The sequence below is a fragment of the Fundulus heteroclitus genome, chromosome 4, assembly GCF_011125445.2.
Source record: "Fundulus heteroclitus isolate FHET01 chromosome 4, MU-UCD_Fhet_4.1, whole genome shotgun sequence".
NCBI classification, from domain to species: Eukaryota; Metazoa; Chordata; class Actinopteri; order Cyprinodontiformes; family Fundulidae; genus Fundulus; species Fundulus heteroclitus.
Window position 1 is genome coordinate 4,681,586 of NC_046364.1, and position 13,432 is coordinate 4,695,017.

Consider the following 13,432-nt stretch of genomic DNA (forward strand, 5'->3'; position numbering starts at 1 on the left):
TGCATTTGATCATACATTTGCCTATAAGCAACAGCATGCACATATTGCATTCTGGCATTGCTCTTCACATTTATGATTAACTTATTATTTTTTTCCTTACAGCAACTTCGCTGACTTGGCCACTATTCATACATGGTCTGATATGAGCAGTCTGAACATCAATGATTATCACGCCTGGATTGGTCTGTACAGAACACGCCTTCTTGGGAGTTGGGTCTGGTCTGATGGTCAAGACTACAACGTTGATAATTGGCAAGAAAACATGGCAAGTGCCACTGGAAACTGTGCTATGGTCCAGTACAGTGACAAAAAGTAATGTGACACTACTCCTTAACATTTCTGTTTTTACATGTCTGAGATATGAAACCAAAGCCATCTACTGATGAATTACAACTATTAAAATTCTGTTTTTTAAGTAAACTGATTGAATCCAGGCGATCCAACTCCATCTATCACCCCTTAAATTCTGATTCACAATACAGCTCCCCCACGCTTAATAGAACACCCGATAAAGATTTAAATCATTTACCAGTTCACAAGGTTGGTGCATAGAGAAAGGGGGACCTTTAGTCCTCTTTGCACAATCTATATTGGAGTTTTTTCCAACCGCGGTTGTCAAGGCATACTGCCCAGCACGTTTTAGATATTTATTTGCTTCAGAGGATTTCAGTTTGACCAAAGCCTGTTAATCGGCCATCAATGGAAATCAGCTGTGTTGAAACATCTAAAACACGTAGGGCAGTGTTTGGAAACACTGATCTAGATGGTCCAGGGTCCTGCTTCTTCTACGATGCCCTCTTTTCTGCAGCACAGCCCACAAATGTTAAGATTCAGGTCTGGGGACTGAGATGGCCATGGAAGCTGTTTGATTTGTAGGTCTGGTACCATATTGATTTTTTTCAATCATTGTTTGGTTAGAAAGATCAATTGATCACCAGTTTTTAACTTGCCAGCAGAAGCTTAGAGATTTTTATTCATAATGTTCTGTTATTCTAACGGGTTCACTATGCCGTGTACTTTAACAAGGTTCTCAAAGCCTTTGTATGAGAAACAAGCCCCCATCATCACAGACCCTACACTTTGATTCGCAGTGTGCATCAGGTGCCTTTTCATTTTTTGTTTTGGACCTGACTGACCTGGGAGTGCTTAAGTATTTAGGAAACTCCAAATATTTGTTTGTGGATAAAACAAACAAGTTTTTGAGAAAGTTGTGGCATAACGGCAAAGTTATTTAATGGAAAAAGATAAGCTCTTTGACAATTTTCAGTCTGGATTTTGTAAGCTCCATCTCACAGAATTTTTTATATCTGCTGTCTCTGGAGCTTCCACAGTGTTAGTTCTCCTAGATCTGCCTTTGATACTGTCAATCACATTATTTTGATTAATGGGCTTTGCGATGTAGTCAATCTATCAGGCAAGGCTCCAGAGTGGTTTAAATCCTACTTCTCTGGAAGATCTTTCAGTGTTTCTGGAAACCAGCTCCTGTCGGACTCAAAGTACCTGCTATGAGGGGTACCTCAGGGCTCTGACTTGGGACCCAATTAGTTTTCTTTTATACATTTCCCCCTTGGTCAGACAATGAGACAGTTCCCTGTTGTGTTGTATCATTTTGTTCTTTTAATCCTACTGAACATTTTAAGTTGTCCTGCTTAAAAAACTGTGTTAATATTAAACAGTGGCTGTGTGACAACTACTTGCAGGTAAACTCTGATATGACAGAAACACTCATCATTACCCCTAAGAAGCAAATAACAGAAATTAAGCAATGTCTGGGTGTATTGGCCTCCTCTGTCAAACCAAGCCTAAAGAAAACCTTAGCATAATTTTTGATTCTGCCATTTTACCAGAGTGTCATTCTCCTGGATTAAATTAAAAACTGCTTCTTTCAGCTAAGAAATATTGCTAAGGCGCCCACTTTGGTGTAAAAAGCTGAATTGTAGATTATTTCTCATGCTTTTATTTAATCAAACTACTACTACTGTAACAGCTGTTGGTGTTTGAAGAATAAAGATCTTGGCCATTTACATTTAGTGTAGAATGTTGCTGCAATACATTCAACCAACACAAGAGACAGCACATTATCCCAGTCGTATTGTCTTTACGTTGGCTATCAGTACATTTTAGATTTCATTTTAAAATTTTAGTCTTTGCTTTTTTTGCTCTGAGCGACCAAGATCCAGCTTATATTACCAACCTTTTACAACTGTATTCCCCTTCTCGTAAATTTGAGATCATCCAGCCAAAGGCTGGTAATGGTTCCAGGAACTAATTTCAGGACCAGAGGGGATCGGTTCTTTGAAGTTGTGGCCCCCAGACTTTAGAATGTGTTCCCTCCATCTTTGCAGTGTTTTTACTCTTTTAAAGGAGAAGTCCGGTCAAAATCAGAATTCAAACTGCTGAGAGTACTTTAAATATAAAATTATTACATACAGTTCAATAAATAAGTTTGTTTTTAATTAAGAGTAATTTTCATTTGAATGTGCTTTCATGGAGGCATCCATCTTGGAGAAGAACAGTACTGCCACCTCCCAGTTTGTGACGTCAGGTTGCAGGATCGGCTGTAGAGCAAGTCCCAATGCCCTATCTGTCCCTTTGTAAATAAATGCCCGTTTGCATGCCAAAATATTTTTTTTACCTCTTAAACGAAGATAGACATGGTATTAAGCATTTCAATTTAAAGTAACACTAATTTTACATTTTAGAGGCATAAAAAGACAACAAATAAGCATTAAAGTACAGTTTATAGGTTGGGTTCTGCAATGTTATCAGGGAGTAAAAACTCATCTTTAGAACCAATCTCTGCACCGCCTAATCTACTTTCAGCAGTTATCATCAGTTATTGCAGCCGTAAACTGCAGAAAATACGGGCAGAGCGGCTCCTTCTGAGTTACTCTGCTCCTGTAGGGATGAACTCCAGTGCATTATGAGGCGGAGGGATATTTCAGCGTCACTTAGTTTAGAGCCCAAACAATCAACTTCACTTTCAGAAACAAGCCCAATAAACTGCAACCCGCAACTCATGAAATTTACAAGCGACTTTGGAATAAATAAGACCAAAGTCGCATAAAATAAGTGGGCTTCGCAACAGTGAGCATTCTTTCCAAGTGTGTCGTATCACTCCGCCCTTCTGGTCGGATAACTAAATGTTCCCGCAAAATCTACATTATTAAAAAAAAAACACCGAAAAGTCTCCCTCTCATGTCATCTTGAAGACATTCTTCTTCGAAATGTTGGCTACAGACGACGTGTTTTCTCTCTGGCCAAAAGTTCGATGGCAAATCCTCCCTCTTCAAGTTGGTAATCCAAAGACGAACCCGTGGTGGATCATGAATCGAAAAGGTGAAAAACGAATGTTTTATTCACTTTGACCCAATGTATTGTTACATCCAACTGCCATGCACGTGGGCATTGTCACTTCAACAATAGCTCTCGCGAATTTCAATAGTGAAGTCCTCTGGAAATCCGAAATAATTGTTGTTGATCGCAGCTGTGTACAACAGTTCCTATTAAATTAGATGTAGAGTGCAGTGCCTTACCACAACATATCATCACAGGATGTGATGTCAGGTGGCAATTATTTCCCATATTTGGCCAATAATGGCTGCCCCTATACACAGTGATCGAGACGTTAATTTATGCTTTTATTTTCTTATTGATTAATGCTAAATTCATTAAATCACCACGGACGTATTAGTTTTAGGTATAGCTAATGATCCACTGATGTTTCCTTGTTGACCAGACTTCTCCTTTAGGAAGCAGTTGAAGACCCATTTGTTCCGATTGGCTTTTAACTATTTTTATGCTATTATGTGGCATTTATGCAGTTTTTTGAAAAAAAAAAAAAAATCTTTTCATCTTTTAAGTTTGTTTTTAATATGAAGCACTTTAATTTTTTGCTCTGACTGAAAATGGCATCAAGAAAATAGCTCTTCAAATTTGTCGATATCTAGTCAATGTCAGCTGCCACATTTAAAGGGCATGTTCCCTTGTCTTGCTTATGTTGAAGATTAATTTTCTGTCTTTTGTCAGAGAGCAATGCTACAGCAGTTTAAAACTCTTTACACATCCAGTAAGCATGGAAAGTGCTGTAGACATGATCTGTTTTCACTGATAGTGATTGTTCATTGTGTTTAAGTGCTAATTGCATACCAAGAATACAATATATGAACATGTGAGCTCTCAATATCCTTTATAATCTTATTTAGAGGGTCGGAAAAATCATGTACATTTCTCAAGCAAGGAAATGTTAACAAACCACATCATCTTTGTGACTTATGTGGGAGCCTAACTTTGATATGTTCAAGTAAACCAACTATTTTAATTCCGACATTTAAGTTGCTATTGATAAAGTAGATAAGAGACTATCTAGCTCATCTTTCTGAACGCCTGCTTTAAAAACTGAGTTCAGAAATATTTTTTATGAATAACTGATTTGTTTTAAAACTGAAATATTGAAATATTTTATTAACAGGAAATTGAACATTTAGGTTTTTCTATACTGTGACCACCTCAATAATCTGTTCAATTCTGTTTTCAAAAATGTAGAACATTTCATAAGATGAATCAGAATCTTCTGTCAATAATTATTCCCTTTAAAGGATCTATATCAACAATTGTGGAAGTCATCTGTTCTTCATTTGTCGGAAGTACCCTACCTACTACTACGATTACCCGTTCATACCAGAGGCAAAGACATGGTCAGAAGCCCAGGAATACTGCAGGACTAACTACGCTGATCTGGCCAGTTTTTCAAGCTCCTACCTCAAAAACGTCGTCAGAGAGATGGAATTTCCTATCTGGATTGGACTGCACAGAGATGGTAAAGCCTTATGGTTAAAATCAAACTGCCACTTTAAATATAATTTATGATGTAGAACTGGTGCACTTTTAAAATATGTACCCTGCCTTCCCTTTGGTATTACCATCTCTTAGATTTTTCTTCCTCATGCTGTCACATTACAACATCAAACTTCTACATATTTAATTGTGATTTTATGATGAACTATTGTAAAAAAAGTGTCAAAATAATATTTTGTAACAGTAATAACATAGCAAGCTCATTTACAACCCCAACCCCTTAACTCCAATGAATCAGCCTTTATAGTAAGTTTCACATTGTCCCGTGTTCTGGTTCAAACAAGGGACAATTTGCGTTTCATGTTTACCCCAAAGCTCCTTTTCCATTTTTGTTTTGGTAAGAATAAGATTTACTTTAACTGTTCTTTAAAATTAGTCCTGTTTGGACGGTACTTTATTCCTGCCACACTGACTTGAATAAATGGGTGGGTGAACAGGGTTCTGTTGCCCTGAATGACATGATGAGGAGGTAATGTTATCATTTGACTCAGTTTTGCCAGAGCATAGCCTCATCTGTGGTGTTGGGGAGGTGTTGGCCTAGTGGTTAGAGCTCTGAGAAGGTTGCAAGTACCTGGTTTGATCCCCACAGCCTGCACTCTGGGTCCCTGAGCAAGACCCTTAATCCCCGATTGCTCCCCAGGCGCCGCACAGTGGCAGCCCACTGGACCCAAGGGGATGGGTTAAAATGCAGAAGTGAACTTCTCTATTGTGAGATCAATAAAGTTTGATTATTTTATTATTATTATTATTAATTTGCACCTCGGACATAGATGCTAAAAGCTCTGTGTTAATCCTGTAAATGTATCTTTACATTATAATGCTGCATTTCAATTCAGTTTTTTTTAAATAAAGTGAAATAATAATACATTTCCAAATAAGCCCTGCGACAGACTGGCGACCTGTCCAGGGTCTACCCCGCCTCTCGCCCAGTGAACGTTGGAGCACCCCCCGCGACCCCATGAGGGATTAAGCGGTTTGGAAAATGGATGGATGGATGGATTTCCAAATAAAAATCTGAGAAGTTTGGCATGCGTTTATATTTAACCCCTTTAGTCCAGAAGTTCACAGGAATTAGAGCTGCAGCTCTGAGCTCATGCTATTTTGCAAGAAAGCTACACAGATATGACAGTCAATTTAACTCTTGGCAGATCTAACCAATCAACTTAAATCAGTGTCCTTGTCCCAACTGAAGAAAAGCATCCTCCCAGCATTATGCTACTATTATTTCACTATGAGGATGCATGTTCAATGTAGACAGCCATGTTGAGTTTTTCACCACACACGTTACCAAAATCTGAGCAGAGTGCCTTTTTTTACATATCCGCTACAACATTAGTATGCAAAAATCAGTGCATACGCCTTATCAGTATGCACTGCTTTGTGTTAATCTCTCACATAAAATCCCAATAAATGCCTTGAACATTGTGGTTACAACATGATATAATGGGAAGATCTAGGGGTTTGAATACTTAACAGAGACACTGTAGTCTTCACATGTAACTCAATATTGTACCAGAAATCAGATTTCAGATTTCTTTCCTAACGTCGTGCGGTTCAGATATTCAGCTCCAGTTTTTTTCAGACGGTTCTGTAAAGACTTGAGAGATGAAAAGTTTGTTTTTTAAGATCGTTAAACTCAACTATGCAAATACATTTTTCACATCTGTCTCGTAGGAGCAGCATGGAGCTGGAGCTTGGGGGACTCCAAATATAGAAACTGGTTCACAGGAGAGCCGAGTAACAGCGGCGACTGTGGGTCTATCTACTCAATATCGAAGAAGATGGCTTCTCAAAACTGCGATACTCGTCTACCGTTCCTCTGCATCTCAGACAATATGGTCCTGGTAAAGGAGAACAAGAACTGGGAGGAGGCGCTGGAACACTGCAGAGGCCTACGTTCATCCACAAACAACGTCCGCTACGATCTCCTCAGCCTGCAGCCTGAAGACCAACAGGACCTTATTATGACCAAGGTCATGCAGGCTGACACTAAGGAGGTGGGTTGGCTGCTCTTAGAGAGCAAGTTTTTTCTGTTTTAAATTTGTTTGTGTTTTTATGACTTCTAAGTATTATTTAATTTTCATTTAAGAAGCTGACAAAATACAAGAGTTGTTGTTTCAGCCACATAAAAGGTTTCTTTCCAGTGTTCCTTAATGTATGAAAAGGTTTGTTTATATATGATAATTTTACAGCAACATTCTAATAATTAAGGGGTTAAAAGGGAGCTGAAACTGACACCAATTGAACAGCAAATTTAGTATGAGAGAATATTTTGGTTGAAAAAATTAGCTCAATTATTCTAATAAAAGTTGTAGTGTTCGAAATTCAAGCTCAAGCCTTGATTTCATAAAGCAGTGCTGTGTAACTTTTAGCCACTAGAGGGCGCAAGCCCGCTACCTTCCTGATTTAGTGCACCTGACCACCAGCCACTAGGAACACTACACTGGTGCAAAATTAAAGGAGCAATAAGCAAGAAATTTATGGCAAAATTAACCAAAATTATTGTCATTTGTCACCCGGGATGGAAATAACATTCCCTATGAACAATTGGTCCTCTCCGTGAACAATATCTTTGTCAAGTATTTCTCCTTTCACAATTAGAGGTACATTGCGGAACTAGTTAGGTGCAGTGTGTAGCCCATGTTTACTTCCTGGTTCCTGAGCCAATCATATGAAAGTTCCCACGGTTCCTAAAACGGAGCACAGCATTTGGTATAATATCTCGGCAAAAGAGATGCAGCCTGCAAACATGGAAGCCAGTAAGAGAAGCGGACCAGAAATAGAATAGGATACAACATCATACATCTGTCCTGTGGACGTAAAAATTCATTAGGGTTTCACATCAGCAACCTGTTTCTGGAAACAATAGGCTGTTGCCCAGGGCAAGCTGTTGTGTGTTATGTTCATATTTGAAACACTGTCACTATTACTTATTGCTCCTTTAAACAGTCTCCATGTTTTGGAATCTGATAGCAGACCACTTTGGATCATCAGAGAGGTCATTGAGTTACTTGTAAAGACAAGGCCGCTTTCACCCCTCTAGATTAAAAACCTACATTAGAGAACCAAAATGATGTCTCATCAGGTTGTCAGTCAGACTGCCGTAACCTTTCTGACCCTCTCAAGTAGGGCTGGGCGATATGGACAAAAATGAATATCTCAATATTTTTAGGCTGAATGCCGATATTCGACATATATCTTGATATGTTTTTCTTCTCATAAAGTAATTATAAAAAGGCCTTTCTAGATAAAAGCTTTATCCCAAATTTCTCACAGGCACATTTTTAACAAATAGCTATAGACAAATGAGAAATGTCTGAAAAATAACCTGCTGAATACAGAAATGTATAATTATAATTCAACATAGACCATCTCAATATAATCAATTTCGTCTCAAATATCGCTTTTTTTTTAAAATATCTCAATATATTGCTCAGCCCTACTCTCAAGTTACATAGGTGGGTTTTTGAGAAGGGCAGCCCGAAGGGAATATCTATACACAGTGGTATTGTAGTGGTTAGAGCATTGTGCTTTTTTTCTGGAGGTTCTGGGTTTACAGTCTGCCACTCTGGGTCCGTTAGCAAGAACAGTAATGCTCCCTGGGTGCCACCCAATGGCAGCCCACTGCTCCCTAAGGCACAGGTAAAATGCAGAGGATAAGTTTTATTCAAATATATGTTGCAATGACAAATATAGACAATGATATTCCCTCATAAATTCACAGATTTGCTTTTTTAAATATTCAGTTCTTAAGGCTCTTCTAAATCCGGGACCCTAGATGAGATTTTATATGGCGCCACCTCAGTCAGGGATTTAATTGCACACAAGAAATCAGATGGTGTTGTTTTTAACACATACTTTAATTGCAGAACCAGAAGCAGCTTCAAGCTGATCAGTACAACAAGGAATTTGACTCCAGTTCCACTTTGGTCTCAAGGAATTAAAAAAATAACATGTTAATCAATTTACATGAGTAACAAATTACAAATAAGTCTTAAAAATCTGTGAAATATACTGTTGCCAGAAAATAAAATTCCTGTAAATCATTGAACAGTGATGATAATAGCTATACATTCAACAATCAGTCAACATCAAATTGGACATGGCCCTCTTAGCATTTTCCTGTATTGCCTAATGGGCCTGCTGGCTCTGCATATTAACCAATCTTAAAACAACTTTACACATTTCTGAGTCTGATTGGTTGGTTGTTCCTGTAGGTGTGGACCGGCCTGCGTTTCCTGGCCGGTGAGTGGCTGTGGGTGAACGGAGCAGATATGCTGCACACCGACCTGCCTCTCTGCCCCGCCCCACATCAACATTGTGGGATCTTATCCAAGAACAGCGCTGGTGGCATGGAGGCTAGAGACTGTTCAGAGAGAAAAAACTTCATCTGTTACAGCTACACACCCTAAATAAAGTATCCCAAAATCCGATATTACAGACAGAAATTATCATGTTTGAAATGTTAACATTTACCCAAACAAAGATCTTTAGAATATTTGAAATATGCTTTCTCTAATAGAAATATGTAATCTGTGTTATATTTAGTTTACTTTATAGGTGTAAACACTATTATTTACCACTTACAAAACTGCACCATTTTAATTTAACTGTTTTATTCATCTTTATCCAAATATTAGTTTTTTGCTTTTTTTTCTGTTTGTAAAATGGCTTGTTGTATCGGACAGTAACTAGAATTCACCTTCTTTGGTTTCATTTCAAAAGCCAAACCCAGGGCTGATAACACACAGGAATTATTCAAATACAACCTGTCCGACAACATGAAGTAGGCCATAAGATCCCAAAGAGTAACTTGGCATGCCACTGATCTAAAGCAATTCAGGAACAGATAAAAATTATTCATTAGCTATGTTTACATACACAAAATTTCATGACTGGATTAAGAAGTATTCGGATTAAAAAATCAGATTGTACCATTTATATGGACACAATCCCTTAATCTGATCATAATGTGCGTATATATGCACCTAGCTTTATTAAGAATATACTTGCACAGTTATCAAATTCCCCTGAGAAACACAGAAGAACTTCCGTCTTTGCTAAACAACAAATTAGTAAACAAAGCAGTTTTCTACGAGTTAATTTGTCTTTTGAGCGTGCAGACTGGACTTGCACCAGGTTCTAACGTTTGAAATGTTACTGAGTAACCAACTTTTATTTTTTCAAACAGAAAAGTTGTATTGGGAGCCTTGACAGTTTTGCTTCCCGACATATTTCCACCACTCAACAACGTGGAAATATGTCCCGTTCACATTGGGCGCACTCAGGTCAGTTTGCTACTTTCAAAATAATTTGAGCCTGACAAGCGTTTATATGCACGCTGATCGGATTATCAATCAGCGTAAACCACCCCTCTCATTCGGATCACAATTTCATTCCGATTGAGCTTATTCAGATCATCATATTACGAATGGGTTGTTTACATGACACTTTTTTTATTACGATCTGCCGTCTATTCTGATCACTTTTGTCCATGTAAACATAGCTAATGACATCTATTAGTCTGTAAAGGGGTAAAGTCATTTTGAAGGCTTTGGGTCAGAGAACCACAGTGAGAACCATAGTTTGCAAATAGAGAAAACATGGAACAGAGTATGACTTTCCTACGAGTGGTCTGTTTACCAAATTACTCCAAGAATTTATCGAGTCCTCTTATAGTTCACCAAATAATCCGAAATAACATAAACCTCTGCAGACCTCATTGGCCTAAGTTAAGGTCAGGGTCCATATTTCAACAGCAAAAAAGAAGTTGCACATCTACAACTACCAAAACGTGCACAAAGAACCTTAGTGGTAAGGTGATTTTTCTAGGTCTGGTTTATTGTTTCAGGACTTTAATTGGTTGTCATTGATGAAAATGATGAATTCTAGTCTCTAGCAGAATGAGGAGAAGTCCAGCCATCAGCTAATGACCTTAAGCTCAGAAACGCTTTGGTTATGCAGTAAAATGATGACCTGAAGCACAACAGCATTTCCCAACCTCTCCAGAGAAACTAAATCTATAAATTGGCCGAGTCATTCCCTGGTCTTAAACCTGATTGAGATTCCATTACATGACCTTATACATGACTTTCCGGTCTGAAAACCCTCCATTGTGGTTCTTTGCAGAGAAGAGTGGACCAAGAGATTCCTCTTTTTTGATGTAGAAGACTGATCACCAGTTATCACTGATGATTAATGTGCCAGAAATGTTATGTTTTTTCTCTTTAATAAACAAAATCATTTGAAAACTGCTTGTTATTTACTGAGGCTATGTTTCATTCCTTCTTGACTTCCGCTGGCAGTAAACAGTCTCTTTACGCTCTGCGCTGGTTGAGGTTTAATGTAAACAAAGTCACGTACATGATGTAGCCCACCTGGGTGTTATGTCTAGTGCTGTATGAGTTTGCCAAAAATTTAAATTGCGATATATTTCAACCATCATTACGATTTAATTTGAACTGTTCTCTGCATTAACCACAAGCAACAAAACTGCCCTGTAGATTAAGATGTTTGGAAACCAGGACTATTTATAACAAGAAATGTAATTGTTTTTATTAATCCGAATATTATTCTTCAAGAGAAAAGCTTGTTGACTTGGACGTCAATCCTTGTTGAACTTAAAGTGCAACCAACTAACAAGTCTATGTGTTAAAGAGTTACAAAGCAATACATGAATGTCCTCTGTGTTCATACGAAGAAGAGCTGTATTACCCAGTGCATCACACAGACAATAACTTCAGATTTGAAAGTAAAATTGAACTGCTCTTTAATGGATCCGAAGATATAACAAAGTTGTAAAAGGAAGTTGTCTTCATAGTTTCTGTGTCCAACAACGAACATTTGAGCTCCGTTTTTCTCGGATTAAATATTCTGAGGGCCAATCGAACAGCACAGGATTTAGTGGATGGACTTGTGCAACTCTTCCATGCTTGCTGTTTCATGGAGTGGAAGACAAAGTTGGTCTCTATATGCACAGACGGAGATGCTGTTAACATTGGAACGCACAACAGGGTTGTTTCCAGATTACGTCAGATGGTGGACATCAAAGATTCCCACATCCTGGAGAACTGTGGCTAATCAGCTGATAGCACAGGCCCATACCGTGAGTCTTTCAATCAATCCACTATCAGCTTGCTACGATTTTACTTAAAAGAAACATATTACTCTAAAGATCTGAGAAATCAGAATCAGACATATTTTAATCCCAGAGGGAAATTACTTTTGATATATGACCACAGGTAGGAATGATTTCCTGTGGCGCTCTGTGGTGCTTCTGGATAAGAGGAGTCTTCTGCTGAAGTAGCTCATCTGCTGGGTCAGTGTGTCATGGAGAGGGTGTGAGACATTGTCTAAGATGGACTGTAGTCTGGACAGCGTCCTCCTCTCTGCCACGGTCGTCAGAGTGTCCAGCTCATCCCCCACAACATCACCGGTCCTCCTGATCAGTTTGTTCAGTCTGTTGTTGTTGTGGGCTGCTGTTGGCAGCCCACAGCCCGCTGCCCCAGCATGTGACAGCAAAGAAGAGCGTGCTGGCAACAACAGACTCATAAAACATCCTCAGCAATGGTACAGCCTTTGTCAAATTAGGAAAGTTTCACAATATCAGATGGTCAGCATGCAGACAGGAGACTCTATTAAAAATATGGAGAATGTTATCAGCCATTCAGATTCAAGTGGCAACAAGTGATGACCCAAACCTGAAACATATCTGCACAGAGCAGAGTTTTTGTTATTTTATAGCCAACATTGTTGATATTGGAAACACTTTACAGCTCCCCTTCCTCAGGTTTCAGCAAGATAACCTAACTTTTGGTGAATGCAAAGATGAACTCATGGTTGCTCTTGGACAGCTAATTTTACTGATCGAGTGTGAAGGCAAGTACAGGAAAGCGATTGGGCCACATGCTGATGCTGACAAGGACAAATCCGATGTTTGAATGCAGATATGCATCCCTTCAATCATGTGATCAGTTTTTGATTTTTGCTCCCACAAAATATATTCTTGAAATGAAAGATCTCAACAGTTTTGGTAACACAACCCTCAGTAACATCCTAGAGAAATAGGAGGCCAACATGTTTGTTGACAGAGACTCCACTTTAAGAGAGTGGATGCGTTTAAAGCAAGCTGGAAAACCTTTGGCAGCCTCTTCTGTGCATGAACTGGTGAATACCGTGCAGACATGTAATCCTGACAGTTACTCCAACATTCAGAAGGTTCTTATCTGGTCCCTTACATGGCCCTTGAGCAGTGCTGCATGTGAACGAGGATTCTCACATTTGAATATCATAAATAAAACAAGTAGAGATCCTCCCTGTCTGACTCTTGCCTCTCATCTCTAATGCACATCCTTCTGTCCACGTTCACCACAGAGACCTTTCGCTCAAATCAAGCAGTAAACTTGTGAATTAAAATGGCTTATTGCAGGATAAAGCAGGGGGAAAAGAGTAGGCCTGGTGCATCTGCACCCTCTGCTGTTTGTGAAATGGAGGAAGACGGTGACAAAGAAAGCGAAGATGACGATAATGACGTTCTGTAGGGTGACAGATGATTCAGTGATTTGAAATAGTAACT

The 13,432-nt window shown here is 38.8% G+C and overlaps 1 protein-coding gene across 1 annotated transcript; it reads left to right on the forward strand.

Annotated features, from left to right (window-relative positions):
- The first annotated feature begins 237 nt into the window (after window positions 1–237).
- LOC105922819 (secretory phospholipase A2 receptor-like) lies at window positions 238–9,328 on the forward strand. Its single transcript, XM_021314327.2, has 4 exons — window positions 238–312; window positions 4,599–4,819; window positions 6,532–6,854; window positions 9,075–9,328. Exons 1-4 carry the CDS (start codon window positions 263–265, stop codon window positions 9,267–9,269), a joined length of 789 nt encoding a protein of 262 aa, XP_021170002.2. The 5' UTR covers window positions 238–262; the 3' UTR covers window positions 9,270–9,328.
- Window positions 9,329–13,432: the final 4,104 nt, after the last annotated feature.

Excerpts from the sequence above, each read along its gene's own strand:
- LOC105922819 (XM_021314327.2), top strand. The coding sequence starts at position 263 with ATGGCAAGTGCCACTGGAAACTGTGCTATGGTCCAGTACAGTGACAAA. Across the intron at positions 313-4,598 it reads GTCCAGTACAGTGACAAAAA|GATCTATATCAACAATTGTG; the intron begins GTAATGTGACAC and ends TTCCCTTTAAAG. Across the intron at positions 6,855-9,074 it reads TGCAGGCTGACACTAAGGAG|GTGTGGACCGGCCTGCGTTT; the intron begins GTGGGTTGGCTG and ends TTGTTCCTGTAG.